The sequence below is a fragment of the Leguminivora glycinivorella genome, chromosome 4 (assembly GCF_023078275.1).
Source record: "Leguminivora glycinivorella isolate SPB_JAAS2020 chromosome 4, LegGlyc_1.1, whole genome shotgun sequence".
Lineage (NCBI taxonomy): Eukaryota > Metazoa > Arthropoda > Insecta > Lepidoptera > Tortricidae > Leguminivora > Leguminivora glycinivorella.
In genome coordinates this window covers 5,866,650-5,879,129 of record NC_062974.1, presented here as the reverse complement: position 1 = coordinate 5,879,129, position 12,480 = coordinate 5,866,650, and the positions used below count along the sequence as shown (strand labels likewise).

The 12,480-nt window shown below is 37.7% G+C and overlaps 1 protein-coding gene across 1 annotated transcript; it reads right to left on the bottom strand.

The window, feature by feature from the left end:
* Nucleotides 1-2,981: 2,981 nt before the first annotated feature.
* Nucleotides 2,982-4,223, bottom strand: LOC125225741 (acyl-CoA Delta(11) desaturase-like). The gene has a single exon (XM_048129582.1). The coding sequence runs from the start codon at nucleotides 4,150-4,152 to the stop codon at nucleotides 3,157-3,159; it is 996 nt and encodes a 331-aa protein (XP_047985539.1). The 5' UTR covers nucleotides 4,153-4,223; the 3' UTR covers nucleotides 2,982-3,156.
* Between the last annotated feature and the right edge of the window lie 8,257 nt (nucleotides 4,224-12,480).

Genomic DNA, 12,480 nt, shown 5'->3' with positions numbered 1-12,480 from the left:
TTTAAACATTATGTAAAGCGTATACTGATCTCTAAAGCCTACTACAGCACACAAGACTACATGAATGATGAAACACCGTGGGATACAAGTATTGTTGAAAACCATTAATTATATAGCTTATTAATGATGATAATTATTGATAATTCAATGTATTTTTATACAATTTTTTTGACATTTAGAATTTATTCTAGAAGTTTTTATACTAGTATTTTTTTATACAATTTAGATTGATATCATTTTATTAAATCAATGTAGTTTTAAAACAATATTGTTTATTGCACCAATAAATTGCTCTGATATTTAGAATAAGATGAATATTGTACACTGTTGACAATTTAAAAGTGCTTATTGTAAGCCTATTTGAATAAAGAATATTTTGATTGATTGATTGATTTTGATTGTCGTACTTACCGTACAAAAATTACTAATATTAGCTCATATCACCTTGACACTGGCGAAATAGTCCCAATGGACTGAAGCCATTTAATTTTAAAAACTGAACTGAACTAAAAGCATTATTAAATATAGTGTCCACCGGTTATAGTATATATGGTAGGCGGGTTCAGTGGATACATGTAGAACTCAACATCATAGTTATCAATGAAAAAAAAACGGATTAATTACAATTGCCCCCCAGTCGAGATTTGCCCCGCTGTACCTTATATAAAATTAGATGTGTGTAATTGTGTATCATATCCCCGTGATATGAACCTTTGATCTTCAAATCCTGATGCTGCAGAAGCACCACTTACAATATAACCTATAACCACAAAATTAAAATTTTGAAAAACCCCCGACCGCGACATAGTGGACCGATTTTTATAAAACATGGCTTAGAACACTCCCGACTATCTCATCTTTCAAAACAAAAAAAACTAAATCGAAATCGGTTCATCCGTTCGGGAGCTACGATGCCACGGACAGACACACACACAGACAGACAGACACGTCAAACTTATAACGCCCCTTCGTTTTTGCGTCGGGGGTTAAAAAGAGATCTGTTAGGTAGGTTTGTTAGGGCTTATAGAGTTACGTAAATTGTTTATGACTTAATATTTACAGCTTCCTAAGAGATAATGCTCGCTGTATTGGTGAAATTCTATTTATTTTGGATTACAAGTATTGGGCAGGGGTAATTTTATTTAATCATTACCTACTTCCAACACAGTCGTGATGATGTAAGGTTACTATTTGCTATAACAGACTGATTAGAAAATGTGTCAAATCTAAAGTAAAGTCCGAGGTACGAGTAGTAATTTCGAGTACATACTTAGCAATTGTATGAGGGCGCCGATTAACGTTATTCGTTTTGACTCTACGCAACTTATGGAAAAAAATTCCATCCCTTGTTTTTGTAAGGTGCCTCATTTAGAGGATGGGAGATGATTAATGACTATTTGATAAATTAAGAAATAAATATTTATGTTATTTTATTTGGGTTTACATATTTACCGAAACCTTAACTACAGCACCGAACAGAAGAAAATCATTTTAATACTAATTTTACCCCCTTAAAGGATGATTTTTCTAAAACGCTGAAATTACTTTTCTTCTTTCACACTCCATTACCTTTCAACCAAGTTTCAAGTCCATAGCTTAAAGTACCTAAAACTTATTTCTCATACAAACTTTGAATCCCCATTTAATCCTCTTAAAGTTTGAAAATCCAAAAACGGTGAAATCATTTTTCTTCAATTTCAATTTATTACCTTTATACCAAGTTTCAAGCTCATATCTCAGAATACAGGTAGATCCCCATACAAAATTTGAACACCCATTTCACCCCCTTAGGAAATGAATTTTGAAAAATCCTTTCTTAGTACGCCCCTATACCTTAAAAGTAACCTACTACGTGCCAAATTTGGAATCTTTAGCACCAGCGGTTTGGGCTGTGCGTTGATTTAAGTCAGTCAGTCAGTCACTCAAGACTTTTCCGTTTATACCTCATACTAGCTTTTGCCCGCGGCTTCGCCCGCGTACTAAAAGAATTCTTACTCAAACATTATACAAAAAATAAAAAAAAATATTTGGATCCGTAGGTTTCTATGCAGACATTGGTCTGTGATTATTTCGATTACACATATTACTATTGTTTTTTAAAGAAATGCTTGAAATTATTGTAGAAATGTTACACAGCGACCACAGCGACGGTAGGTACGAGTAGGTATGTATTCTATATACACTGGGGAAACTTTATACAACCCACATAGCCCGTATCTCGACACTATGATCGGTGGGTAAAAAGTACTTTCTCGCATTATCGCTTACAATTACCGATTGCCGACCGATTACGCCTATCCCTATCCCCATCCCCATCACCTATAAAGTACTAAAAAAACAGCACCGAAAGTCATAAGATCTCTGAGAATCGCTCACCTACACTGTTAACGAAATGATTTTTTATGATAATTACTTATATTAATAGGACATTCTTAATTTCTTACACAGGTCATACATATTGACTCCCAGTACATAAAAAATATATACCTATATATATATTTTTTTTTTCATTATTTGAATCTACTCACTCACGGGCACTCAATACATGTAAATCAAATATAAACGAAAACAAGATTAAGTAATTTGAACAGTACGGAAACAGAGTCATAATACGGCACCGTGTATTTATTGAATTTTTGCGGCGACGCAACGCAAAAAATCTGCGGCGCGGCACCGCAACGCAAGGACCCACGGCGCGTCGCCGCACCGCAGGTTTTTGCGGTGCGTCGCCGCGCCGCGAGATTTTTGCGGTGCCGCAACGCAACGCAGGTTCTTGCGTTACGGCCCAGCCACGACATTGGTCTAAGCGCGATAGCGGTGAGCGGCAGCCATACGTGCGAATGAAAAGTACCATCGCTGTGTCTCGCTCCAATGTATGGCCGCCGCTCCCCGCTATCGCGCTTAGACCAATGTCGTGGTTGAGCCGTTACGGTGTCGCGCCGCAGATTTTTTGCGTTGCGTCGCCGCAACGCGCCCATGTGGCCAGGCCCTAACAATCTCTCTCTAAAAATATTGGCAGCACCTACATGTATCAACATAAAATCTAAGTAATTACTCGCATTGAATATGTCAAGTTATTAACACTAAAACAAGCTCGATTTGACATCAAAATCTTAATGGAAAACGCTTACAAATATGATATGGTTGCCTTGTTATCTAATTAGAAGTAGAATACGAGTACAACAGTTCTACATTCTTGGTTTCTTCTTCAGTTTGATCTTTGTCTCCCCAACCCCATAGGTTCTTCCCGTCGCCAGTTCTTTGCGATCTCGCAATAATCATCTTGTCCGGAATCACTTTCAAGTCGTAGGCCCACCCAAGCCAGGCGAAGAAATTGATAAATATTGTGGCCGCATTGAACATGGTGTCTCCGAGTTCAGACGCTTTGTAGTCAAAGGGGAACACGTGGTGGTAGTTGTGGAAACAGTCGCCCGTAGACAAAATAGAAACTGCAATATTGTCAACAGGTCTGATGCTCTTATCAAATGGACGATTCCCCCATTTATGTCCGATGCTGTTGACCAAGAAAATCGAATTGATAGTAAGAACGTGACGGAGCATCGTACATATATGCCATGAATTGTTCAGACTTTCATTCCAGAAATACATCGGGACTACTGTTGGTATAACATACGCCCACAGTCCGATAACTATAATGGCATACTTCCTTTGGAACACTAATAGTTTGTTGCTGTAAATGTCATCCATGTAAATAGTTTTTCCTTTCTCCAAGACCTGAGGGTGTTTTCGAACAAACAGCCATCCAATTTGCGAAAAGAAGAAGCCGCGTCTTGAGTTGTGGGGGTCAGCATCCGTGTCGGTATACTTGTGGTGTATACGATGGTCTCTCACCCAATAAATGGCTGAATTCATAAAGGCGATGCTATTTAAGCACAAGAGGATGATCTGTAGCGGCATCTTGGCTTTGTACGCTCTGTGACACCAGAGTCTGTGAACTCCAGCCGTGATTCCAAGTTTTGCTCCTTCGAGTAACAAGAACGCCCATAATATTGTAGCCCATTTTGCAGAAGTAAAACATAAGTAGACTCCGTATAATGCAGCTAGATGCATATATGCGAACTTTATTACATTGTGTTTAACGAGTACGAATTTGTGCGAGTCACATAAAGTGACGTCATTTTTGGTGTCCATCGTAGCGACCTGAACCCGATTTTATTAGAAAGAATTACGCGCAAGCGGTCGCCTTGCGTCCGAGTTGGATTCACCAGTCTGAACTGAACCCGGTTGCCAACGAGCGTTTATTTATAAAGGGAAAGGTTACAGAGGTCATATCTACTCATAGCAATGTTAACAACAAATACATGGCACATGCAAATGCATTACATCGGTTCACTATTATCTTGCAGAAACTATTTCGCATATATTTAATTTGCATAATAGTTCTTGGCAGAAATCACGTTTGGCAGAAACACCTTACGCAGAATATGCTTTGGCATAAATCATTTCGCAGATTTTAATAATACCAAATCGTACGTTGGTATAATGTTGATGAGCATAATAGTCTACTAGTCGAATAGTACTTTTGCAGATAATATTTGTGCATAATATTTAGGCGGCATGAAGTTGCAAATTGCTTTTTGATAGCGAGTCAGATGTGTTGGCGATGATGCAAGTTACCTAACACTCCTCCTCGCTTCGCTCGTCGTCGTACCTAACGGGGGCTCTGGGACAGTATTCCCTTTTTAACCCCCGACGCAAAAACGAAGGGGTGTTATAAGTTTGACGTGTCTGTCTGTCTGTCTGTCCGTCTGTCTGTATGTCTGTCTGTCTGTCTGTTTGTCTGTCTGTCTGTGTGTGTGTCTGTCTGTGGCATCGTAGCTCCCGAACGTATGAACCGATTTTGATTTGCTTTTTTTTGTCTGAAAGCTGAGTTAGTCGGGAGTGTTCTTAGCCATGTTTCATGAAAATCGGTCTACTATGTCGCGGTCGGGGGTTTTTTTTAAATTTTAATTTTGTTGACAGCGTGTCATAATTCTGCTGTTGTAATAGTATACTATATGATTATTATGGTACATAAAATTATGCTAAATCAAAGTCGATGTTCTGTGAAATAATATTCTGCCAAATGTGTCGTATGCGTAGTAGAAATAATGCCAACTAAGTTTTCTGCTAAATTACCATTCAACCGAAAGTTTTTCTGCAAAACATGTTATGCGAAGTGTGTTTCTGACCAAAATTATTCTGCCAGATGAGGGTAACCCCATTACATCATTATCATCATCTTCCTTGCGTTATCCCGGCATTTCCCACGGCTCATGGAAGCCTGGGGTCCGCTTTAACAACTAATCCCAAGATTTGGCGTAGGCACTAGTTTTACGAAAGCGACTGCCATCTGACCTTCCAACCCAAAGGGTAACTAGGCCTTATTGGAATTAGTCCGGTTTCCTGACGATGTTTTCCTTCACCGAAAAGCGACTGGCAAATATCAAATGAGATTTCGCACATAAGTTCCGAAAATTCATTGGTACTGAGCCGTGGTTTGAACCTGCGACCTCCGGATCGAAAGTCGCACGCTCTTACCGCTAGGCCACCAGCGCTCCATTGCACGTATATGACGTATATTTTTAGAATTCCTATTTGGCAAACATAGGTTAACATAGTCATAAATTATTAATAAGTTACTAACGTAACAGATCCTTCACTTGCCCGCAAAACGATAAATACCTACGCTTTATTTAACTAATACTAATAAGTTACTACGTAAAACTCAGAAGAATAGTAGGTACGTGCAACACGACTACACAGGCGGGCGCGTGGCGCCCCTCGACCACTTGTTCATTCGAATGAACGGCTAGCGTGTAGGCACTTAACGCGCGAACACGAGCGAGCGACGTAGGCCTGACATAACATAATATCTTATACTTTTAAACGAGCAATTCTTGTGTATTTATTTATTTATTTATTTATATATATATTTATTTACACTGACGATCTCGGAAACCGCTCTAACGATTTCGCAGAAATTTGTTATGTGGGGGTTTTTGGGGGTGAAAAATCGGTCTAACTTATCCTTAGGTCCCGGAAAACGCGAATTTTCGAGTTTTCATGCGTTTTTCTTCGTGCGCCATCTCGTGTGCAGTAGTTGTACTGTTAAGACAGAATTCTTTCGGTCGATGTAAGTACTATTTATTGCAAACACTAGATGGCGACACAGGTCAAGGCTAAAACGAATAGAAAATACACTATTTGAGTTTTTGTGGCGAAATGCGCGCCATCTCGTGTGGAGTAGTTGTGTTGTTAAGGCTGAGAATTCTTTCGCTCGATGTAGGTACTATTCATTTTTGAACTAGATGGCGACACATGTCAAGGATACAAAACAGAACCGAGCGAAGCTCGGTTGCCCAGATATTATAAAACATAATGTCGGACGGCCCCTTATTTGGGACGCAACGTGTGTGGACACCCTGGCGCCGTCTCACCTCAGCTCAACGTCAATGAGAGCGGGCGGGGCAGCCGCTGCTGCTGAAGCGGCAAAATGTCGCAAATATATAGCCCTCACGGACCATCATAATTATATTTGCGGCATTTGCAGTCGAAACTCTAGGACCGTGGTGTCCAAGCGCTCACAAATTAATTAGGGAGCTATCAAAAAAAACTGTGATGTCACCGGGGACCGTAGGGCTGGCTCGTTCCTCGCCCAACGAATTGGCATTGCGATCCAAAGGGGGAACGCAGCTAGCCTTATGGGAACCTTACCGGCGGGTTCAGACCTCGGTGACCTTGCCTAGTTAATAGGTAGTTACTTAAAAATTATTTTCATATTATTTTTAGGTAATTCATAATTCATAATTCATAATTCATAATTCTTTATTTGCGATAGATATAGTGTTTACAGATCTTAGTCAAACATATAGTTTCATATATCTAGACTTAAATAAGTCATGCAAATTTTACATTTTTTAGCTTACTTGCTAATACTAACTACTTAACTAAAGCTACTTACTTACATTATTAAAATATTCGGTGGTGCTATAAAAACATTTCTGGACTAGCCAACTAAATAGTTGTCCCCTAAATTTTTTGACTGGCAGATTTCTTAACGGCTCTGGTAAATGATTAAATATCTTAATACACATCGCATAACAATTTTTACCCTTCATTGCAGTGTGCATTTTTGGAAGGACAAGTTGATCTGGATAACGTGTGTTAATTTTTGTAACCTCTCTTTTCTTTTGAAATAATTCATTATGCTGTTTAACAAAAATACACACTTCATAAATGTACATTGAATGTACTGTTAGTAATTTTAAGCTAACAAAGTATTCTTTGCAGGATGTTGGTATGTTGATGTTGGCTATTGCTCTTACACATTGCTTTTGCGCTAGGAAAGCACGATGAATATGCACAGAATTTCCCCATATCAATATCCCGTATCGCAAGTTCGACGCTACCAAACCGTGATATGCTTTTAAGGCGGTTTTTGTATCCGCTATTCTCGTTAGTCGCCATAGGACATATGCAAACCGATTAATTTTAGAACAAATCTTGTCAACGTGCTGTTTCCAACTACAATGATCATCCAACACGAAACCAAGAAAAGTAGTACTCTCACATTCTTTTAAATTATGACCATTATATGTGACATTAAGATTAATCTTTTTCCCCCTTTGGTTGATAAGTTGCATATATTTAGTTTTGTCTAGGTTTACTTGCAAATTATTTGCTTTAAGCCATAGTATTATATCACTGATGGTATTATTAATTGAGTCATTGTAGTTCGAGTTATTATTGTCAGGTATGACCACCGATATATCATCAGCAGTAAGTATTAGTTTTAGTTTGTTTTAGGTTAATTTTTTAACCCCCGACGCAAAAACGAAGGGGTGTTATAAGTTTGACGTGTCTGTCTGTCTGTCTGTCTGTCTGTCCGTCTGTCCGTCCGTCTGTCTGTCTGTCTGTCTGTTTGTCTGTGTGTGTGTCTGTCTGTGGCATTGTAGCTCCCGAACGGATGAACCAATTTTGATTTAGTTTTTTTTGTCTGAAAGCTGAGTTAGTCGGGAGTGTTCTTAGCCATGTTTCATGAAAATCGGTCCACTATGTCACGGTCGGGGGTTTTTTCAAAATTTTAATTTTGTGGTTAGGTTATATTCTAAGTTTTTTTATACTAATGACACCTTATTATCTTAATAAATATCCTTATGGTTTAAAAAAAAAAACATAATAATATATACTGTAGTGTACCTACTATTTCACCATAGCAACCGGTAAAAGCTCTCTTGTCTCTTCGAAAGTTCGTATAAATTTTATCCACAAGATTGCAAAGTAATTTCATACACATTTTCACTGCTGGTTGGTATAATTGACTTTTTAATGATGAATTTGTATCACAGGTAATTCTTATTTAACACTTTCGCTACCAAGAACCCGACTGTCGGGCACACCGCTCGTAGAAGCGTAGCCGATTACATGGGTTTCCCCGTATGTAGCGAAAATGTCGTAGCGCCGCGTAGAGCCCGGTTTCGAAAGTGTTATTGAAAGATTTAGCACTTTAACGGGCACACCTTAAAAAAGTCATACCTTATCGCCACGCCAAAACATCTCACAGGATGGTCTTTTTTGAGACAGTGCCCTATAAAAGATTAATTTAGTTTGTCATTTTACAGTGAATATTTTGTGTTTCACTCGATGGAAAATTTTCGTGGGTAACATACCTATTTAAATACCCACTTAAATAATCAATAGCCGATCGCATATCTGTTTATTCATATTTATGTACAGGTATTATAAAGTGTAAGTAATGTATTGAATGGGACATTGTTCCTAATCGCTCCATCGTAATGCTAAAAAGTGATAATTTCAAACTTATACACTATTCATTTCAATTTGCAATAAAAAATGCGTTCTTCATGAGCTTATTTATCGTGTTCTTTATTATCACGTTAGAAGTGCAGACTCAGACTTAGATATCAATAATTGTAAAAAAAAATAACGTGAGTCTCCAACTAACTCCTGCGCGTGAGACGCTTTGGCTAATAATATTTAGTCCCAACTCTAAGCCCAATTCGCATCCTGAATTTTTTTGCAGATGATAATTATAACTCTCTCTGATCTGATTTTCTCTTTGATAAACAATTTTTTTTGCGCTATTTTATTTTGGCACTTATATTTATAGAGTTATATCTCGTATGTAGCATTTTTAGTTTTTATATTGGCTATATACCTTCAGAGTACAAAGTGGCTCACTTGACAAAACGACATATATTTAAAACAAAAACTGGCAACTTAATTATTTAAGCAGAATCTAAGAGTAAGTACGCCAAATCCTTACGCCGCGCCGCCGGAGTAGACAACGCAACGGAGCCAAGCTTTTATGTGATTGCCCAAATCAATTGTTTAATGTTAATTGTTTAATCTTAGGTATCTATTGTCCTCACTTCCGTGGTCTTTTTGGTTTACTTTTTTGTATTTATCTTTTACTGTAGTTTCACAGTGCCTTGGTTCTTACTGTCATGCTGTGTTATTGATTTCACAAATATTAAAAAAAATGCTTATCTTAAGAACCCAATTATTTTGAAGCTATTTTTACCGGGATCCCTATTAATATATTGATTTAGACTAACACGATTTGCACTCATAATTTTAGAACAAAACGGGACTTAATCGCGTAAACGGGTTACTAATGTATTACCGAATGTTATTTGCCATATTTTCACATCCCAAACAATGTATCCCAAAAATTTAAAAGGCAACTCATCATTTCCCAACTTATCGTGTGACATATACATATTTTCCAAAATAATGATATCCAAATAAATATTTAGACATTTCCTTACTTTGGCAATGTTCATTTTACCAAACTTCAATTAATCAAAATGATTAATTGCCAACCAATATTATCCCAACAGAAAAAAAGCCAAATCTAACATTTGGTAAAACATTTCTTGGCCATTTTTTATTTTAACAAACCTTGTTTACTCAAACCGAGTAGTTGACAAAAATATAAATAAACCACATTTACTTTGACATTTTTTTATATAACCAAATCTTAACGTATTCGAAATAAACCTACTTTTTTAGTAACATTTTGTGTGGGGGTCGCAGTTCTAACCTAACCTAAACCTACTTTCTTAGCAACATTTTGTGTGGGGGTCGCAGTTTTAACCTAACCTAAACCTACTTTTTTAAGCAAAATTTTGTGTGGGGGTCGCAGTTCTAACCTAACCTAAACCTACTTTCTTCGCTACAGTTTTGTGTAGGGGTCGCAGTTCTAACCTAACCTAAACCTACTTTTTTAAGCAAAATTGTGTGTGGGGGTCGCAGTTCTAACCTAACCTAAACCTACTTTATTTAGCAACAGTTTTGTGTGGGGGTCGCAGTTCGAACCTAACCTAAACCTACATTCTTAGCAAAGTTTTCCGTGGGGGTCGCAGTTCTAAGCTAACCTAAACCTACTTTCTTAGCAACAGTTTTGTGTGGGGGTCGCAGTTCGAACCTAACCTAAACCTACATTCTTAGCAAAGTTTTGCGTGGGGGTCGCAGTTCTAACCTAACCTAAACCTACTTTCTTAGCAACATTTTGTGTGGGGGTCGCAGTTTTAACCTAACCTAAACCTACTTTCTTAGCAACAGTTTTGTGTGGGGGTCGCAGTTCTAACCTAACCTAAGCCTACTTTCTTCGCTACAGTTTTGTGTAGGCAGTTCTAACCTAACCTAAACCTACTGTTTTAGCAACATTTTGTGTGGGGGTCGCAGTTCTTACCTAACCTAAACCTACTTTATTTAGCAACAGTTTTGTGTGGGGGTCGCAGTTCGAACCTAACCTAAACCTACATTCTTAGCAAAGTTTTGCGTGGGGGTCGCAGTTCTAACCTAACCTAAACCTACTTTCTTCGCAACAGTTTTGTGTGGGGGTCGCAGTTCTAACCTAACCTAAACCTACTTTCTTAGCAACAGTTTTGTGTGGGGGTCGCAGTTCCAACCTAACATAAACCTACTTTCTTAGCAAAGTTTTGTATGGGGGTCACAGTTCTAACCTAACCTAAACCTACTTTTTAGCAACATTTTGTGTGGGGGTCGCAGTTCCAACCTAACCTAAACCTACTTTTTTAGCAACATTTTGTGTGGGGGTCGCAGTTCCAACCTAACCTAAACCTACTTTTAGGTTTTTGGGCTATGTTTAGGTTTTTAAAGATTATTTGACTCGTCATAATTATGGTATTTTCGTCAAAAGTGTTTGTGGGAAGCAAACGTGTAAGTAGTTGTTAAAATCTGTTTGGGAAATGAAATTCGGTAAATGAAAACAATCGTGTTAAAACACTTGTCAAAAACTGGTTTTGCATAGTGTGTTTTTAAGGAAAAATTTTTTTACTAAACAAATTATTTGACTAAATAATTTTGTCCAGTAATTAATTTGACGAAAGTAAAGTTGAGCAAACTTTTCTAGTCAAAGTGAAACATTTGCGAAATTAACAGTTGGGGTTATAAAAGTTGCATTACAACAGTTTGGGAAATTATCATTTGACGGATTTTAACGTTGTCAAATGTTATTATGGGAAAGATTGAGTTGACAAACGTGTAGTTGGCAAAATTCGTTTGGGAAATGAAATTCGACAAAAAAATCTTCGGTAAATTAAAAGGATCCCCGCGTAAACACTTACATTTATATTAGGCCCGACGTCGGGCCTAATATAAATGTAAGTGTTTACGCGATTAAGTCCCGTTTTGTTCTAAAATTATGCCTATTAATAGTTTTTGAAAATAAAAATGTTGAATGAAAAGAAGACATATTTCTATTGTGTCTAGTGTGGAGTATTAAAGAACAGATAAATATGAAGGTTGTACTCCCATACAAACAGAAAGTGCATTTTAATACCCAGTGGGCGCTCTGAGGTTGATTATTTTTGATGAGTGTTTTTTATTAGTAATTAATGTGTCTACGATAGTACTCTTTATTATACTGTGCTCCGGGTCATCAAAAATATGTGCCGTCCCTGATATCACTCTCATTATTAATTTACAGATATTTCCATATGCTACACGGATGTTGACGTGATAATAGAAAGATAAATATTTATACATTTTAACTTAATGACAAAAAAGCCAAGCCAAGCCAAACCCAAGCCGAAGCCAAGGATTTTGTGAAGGCCCTGGGTAGACGCTTGCGGGATAGGGGTTGCGATCCTAGATCGGGTTCGTACCTGGTACAACGTATATCGTTGGCTATACAGCGCGGCAACGCGGCTGGTATTTTGGGGACGTTTGTTCCGGGTACTGACCGGGTTGGGATATAAGGTTTTTATTAAGGGTATTGTGTTTGCCTTTTTTTTGTGTGCTTGAGTTTTGACGATGCGTGTTGCGGATAGTGTATGTTATGGTAATGTTTTATTTATTTTGACGAAACCTTAGGTGGATGGACACTCTGTTATATGACGAAGCCTGCGCTGTGGATCTAAACGTATGTATTTTTTAATGATTTCTTTTGTACAATACATATTATATACAATTATCTAACACCTTCTG

Excerpts from the sequence above, each read along its gene's own strand:
- LOC125225741 (XM_048129582.1), bottom strand. The coding sequence starts at position 4,152 with ATGGACACCAAAAATGACGTCACTTTATGTGACTCGCACAAATTCGTA.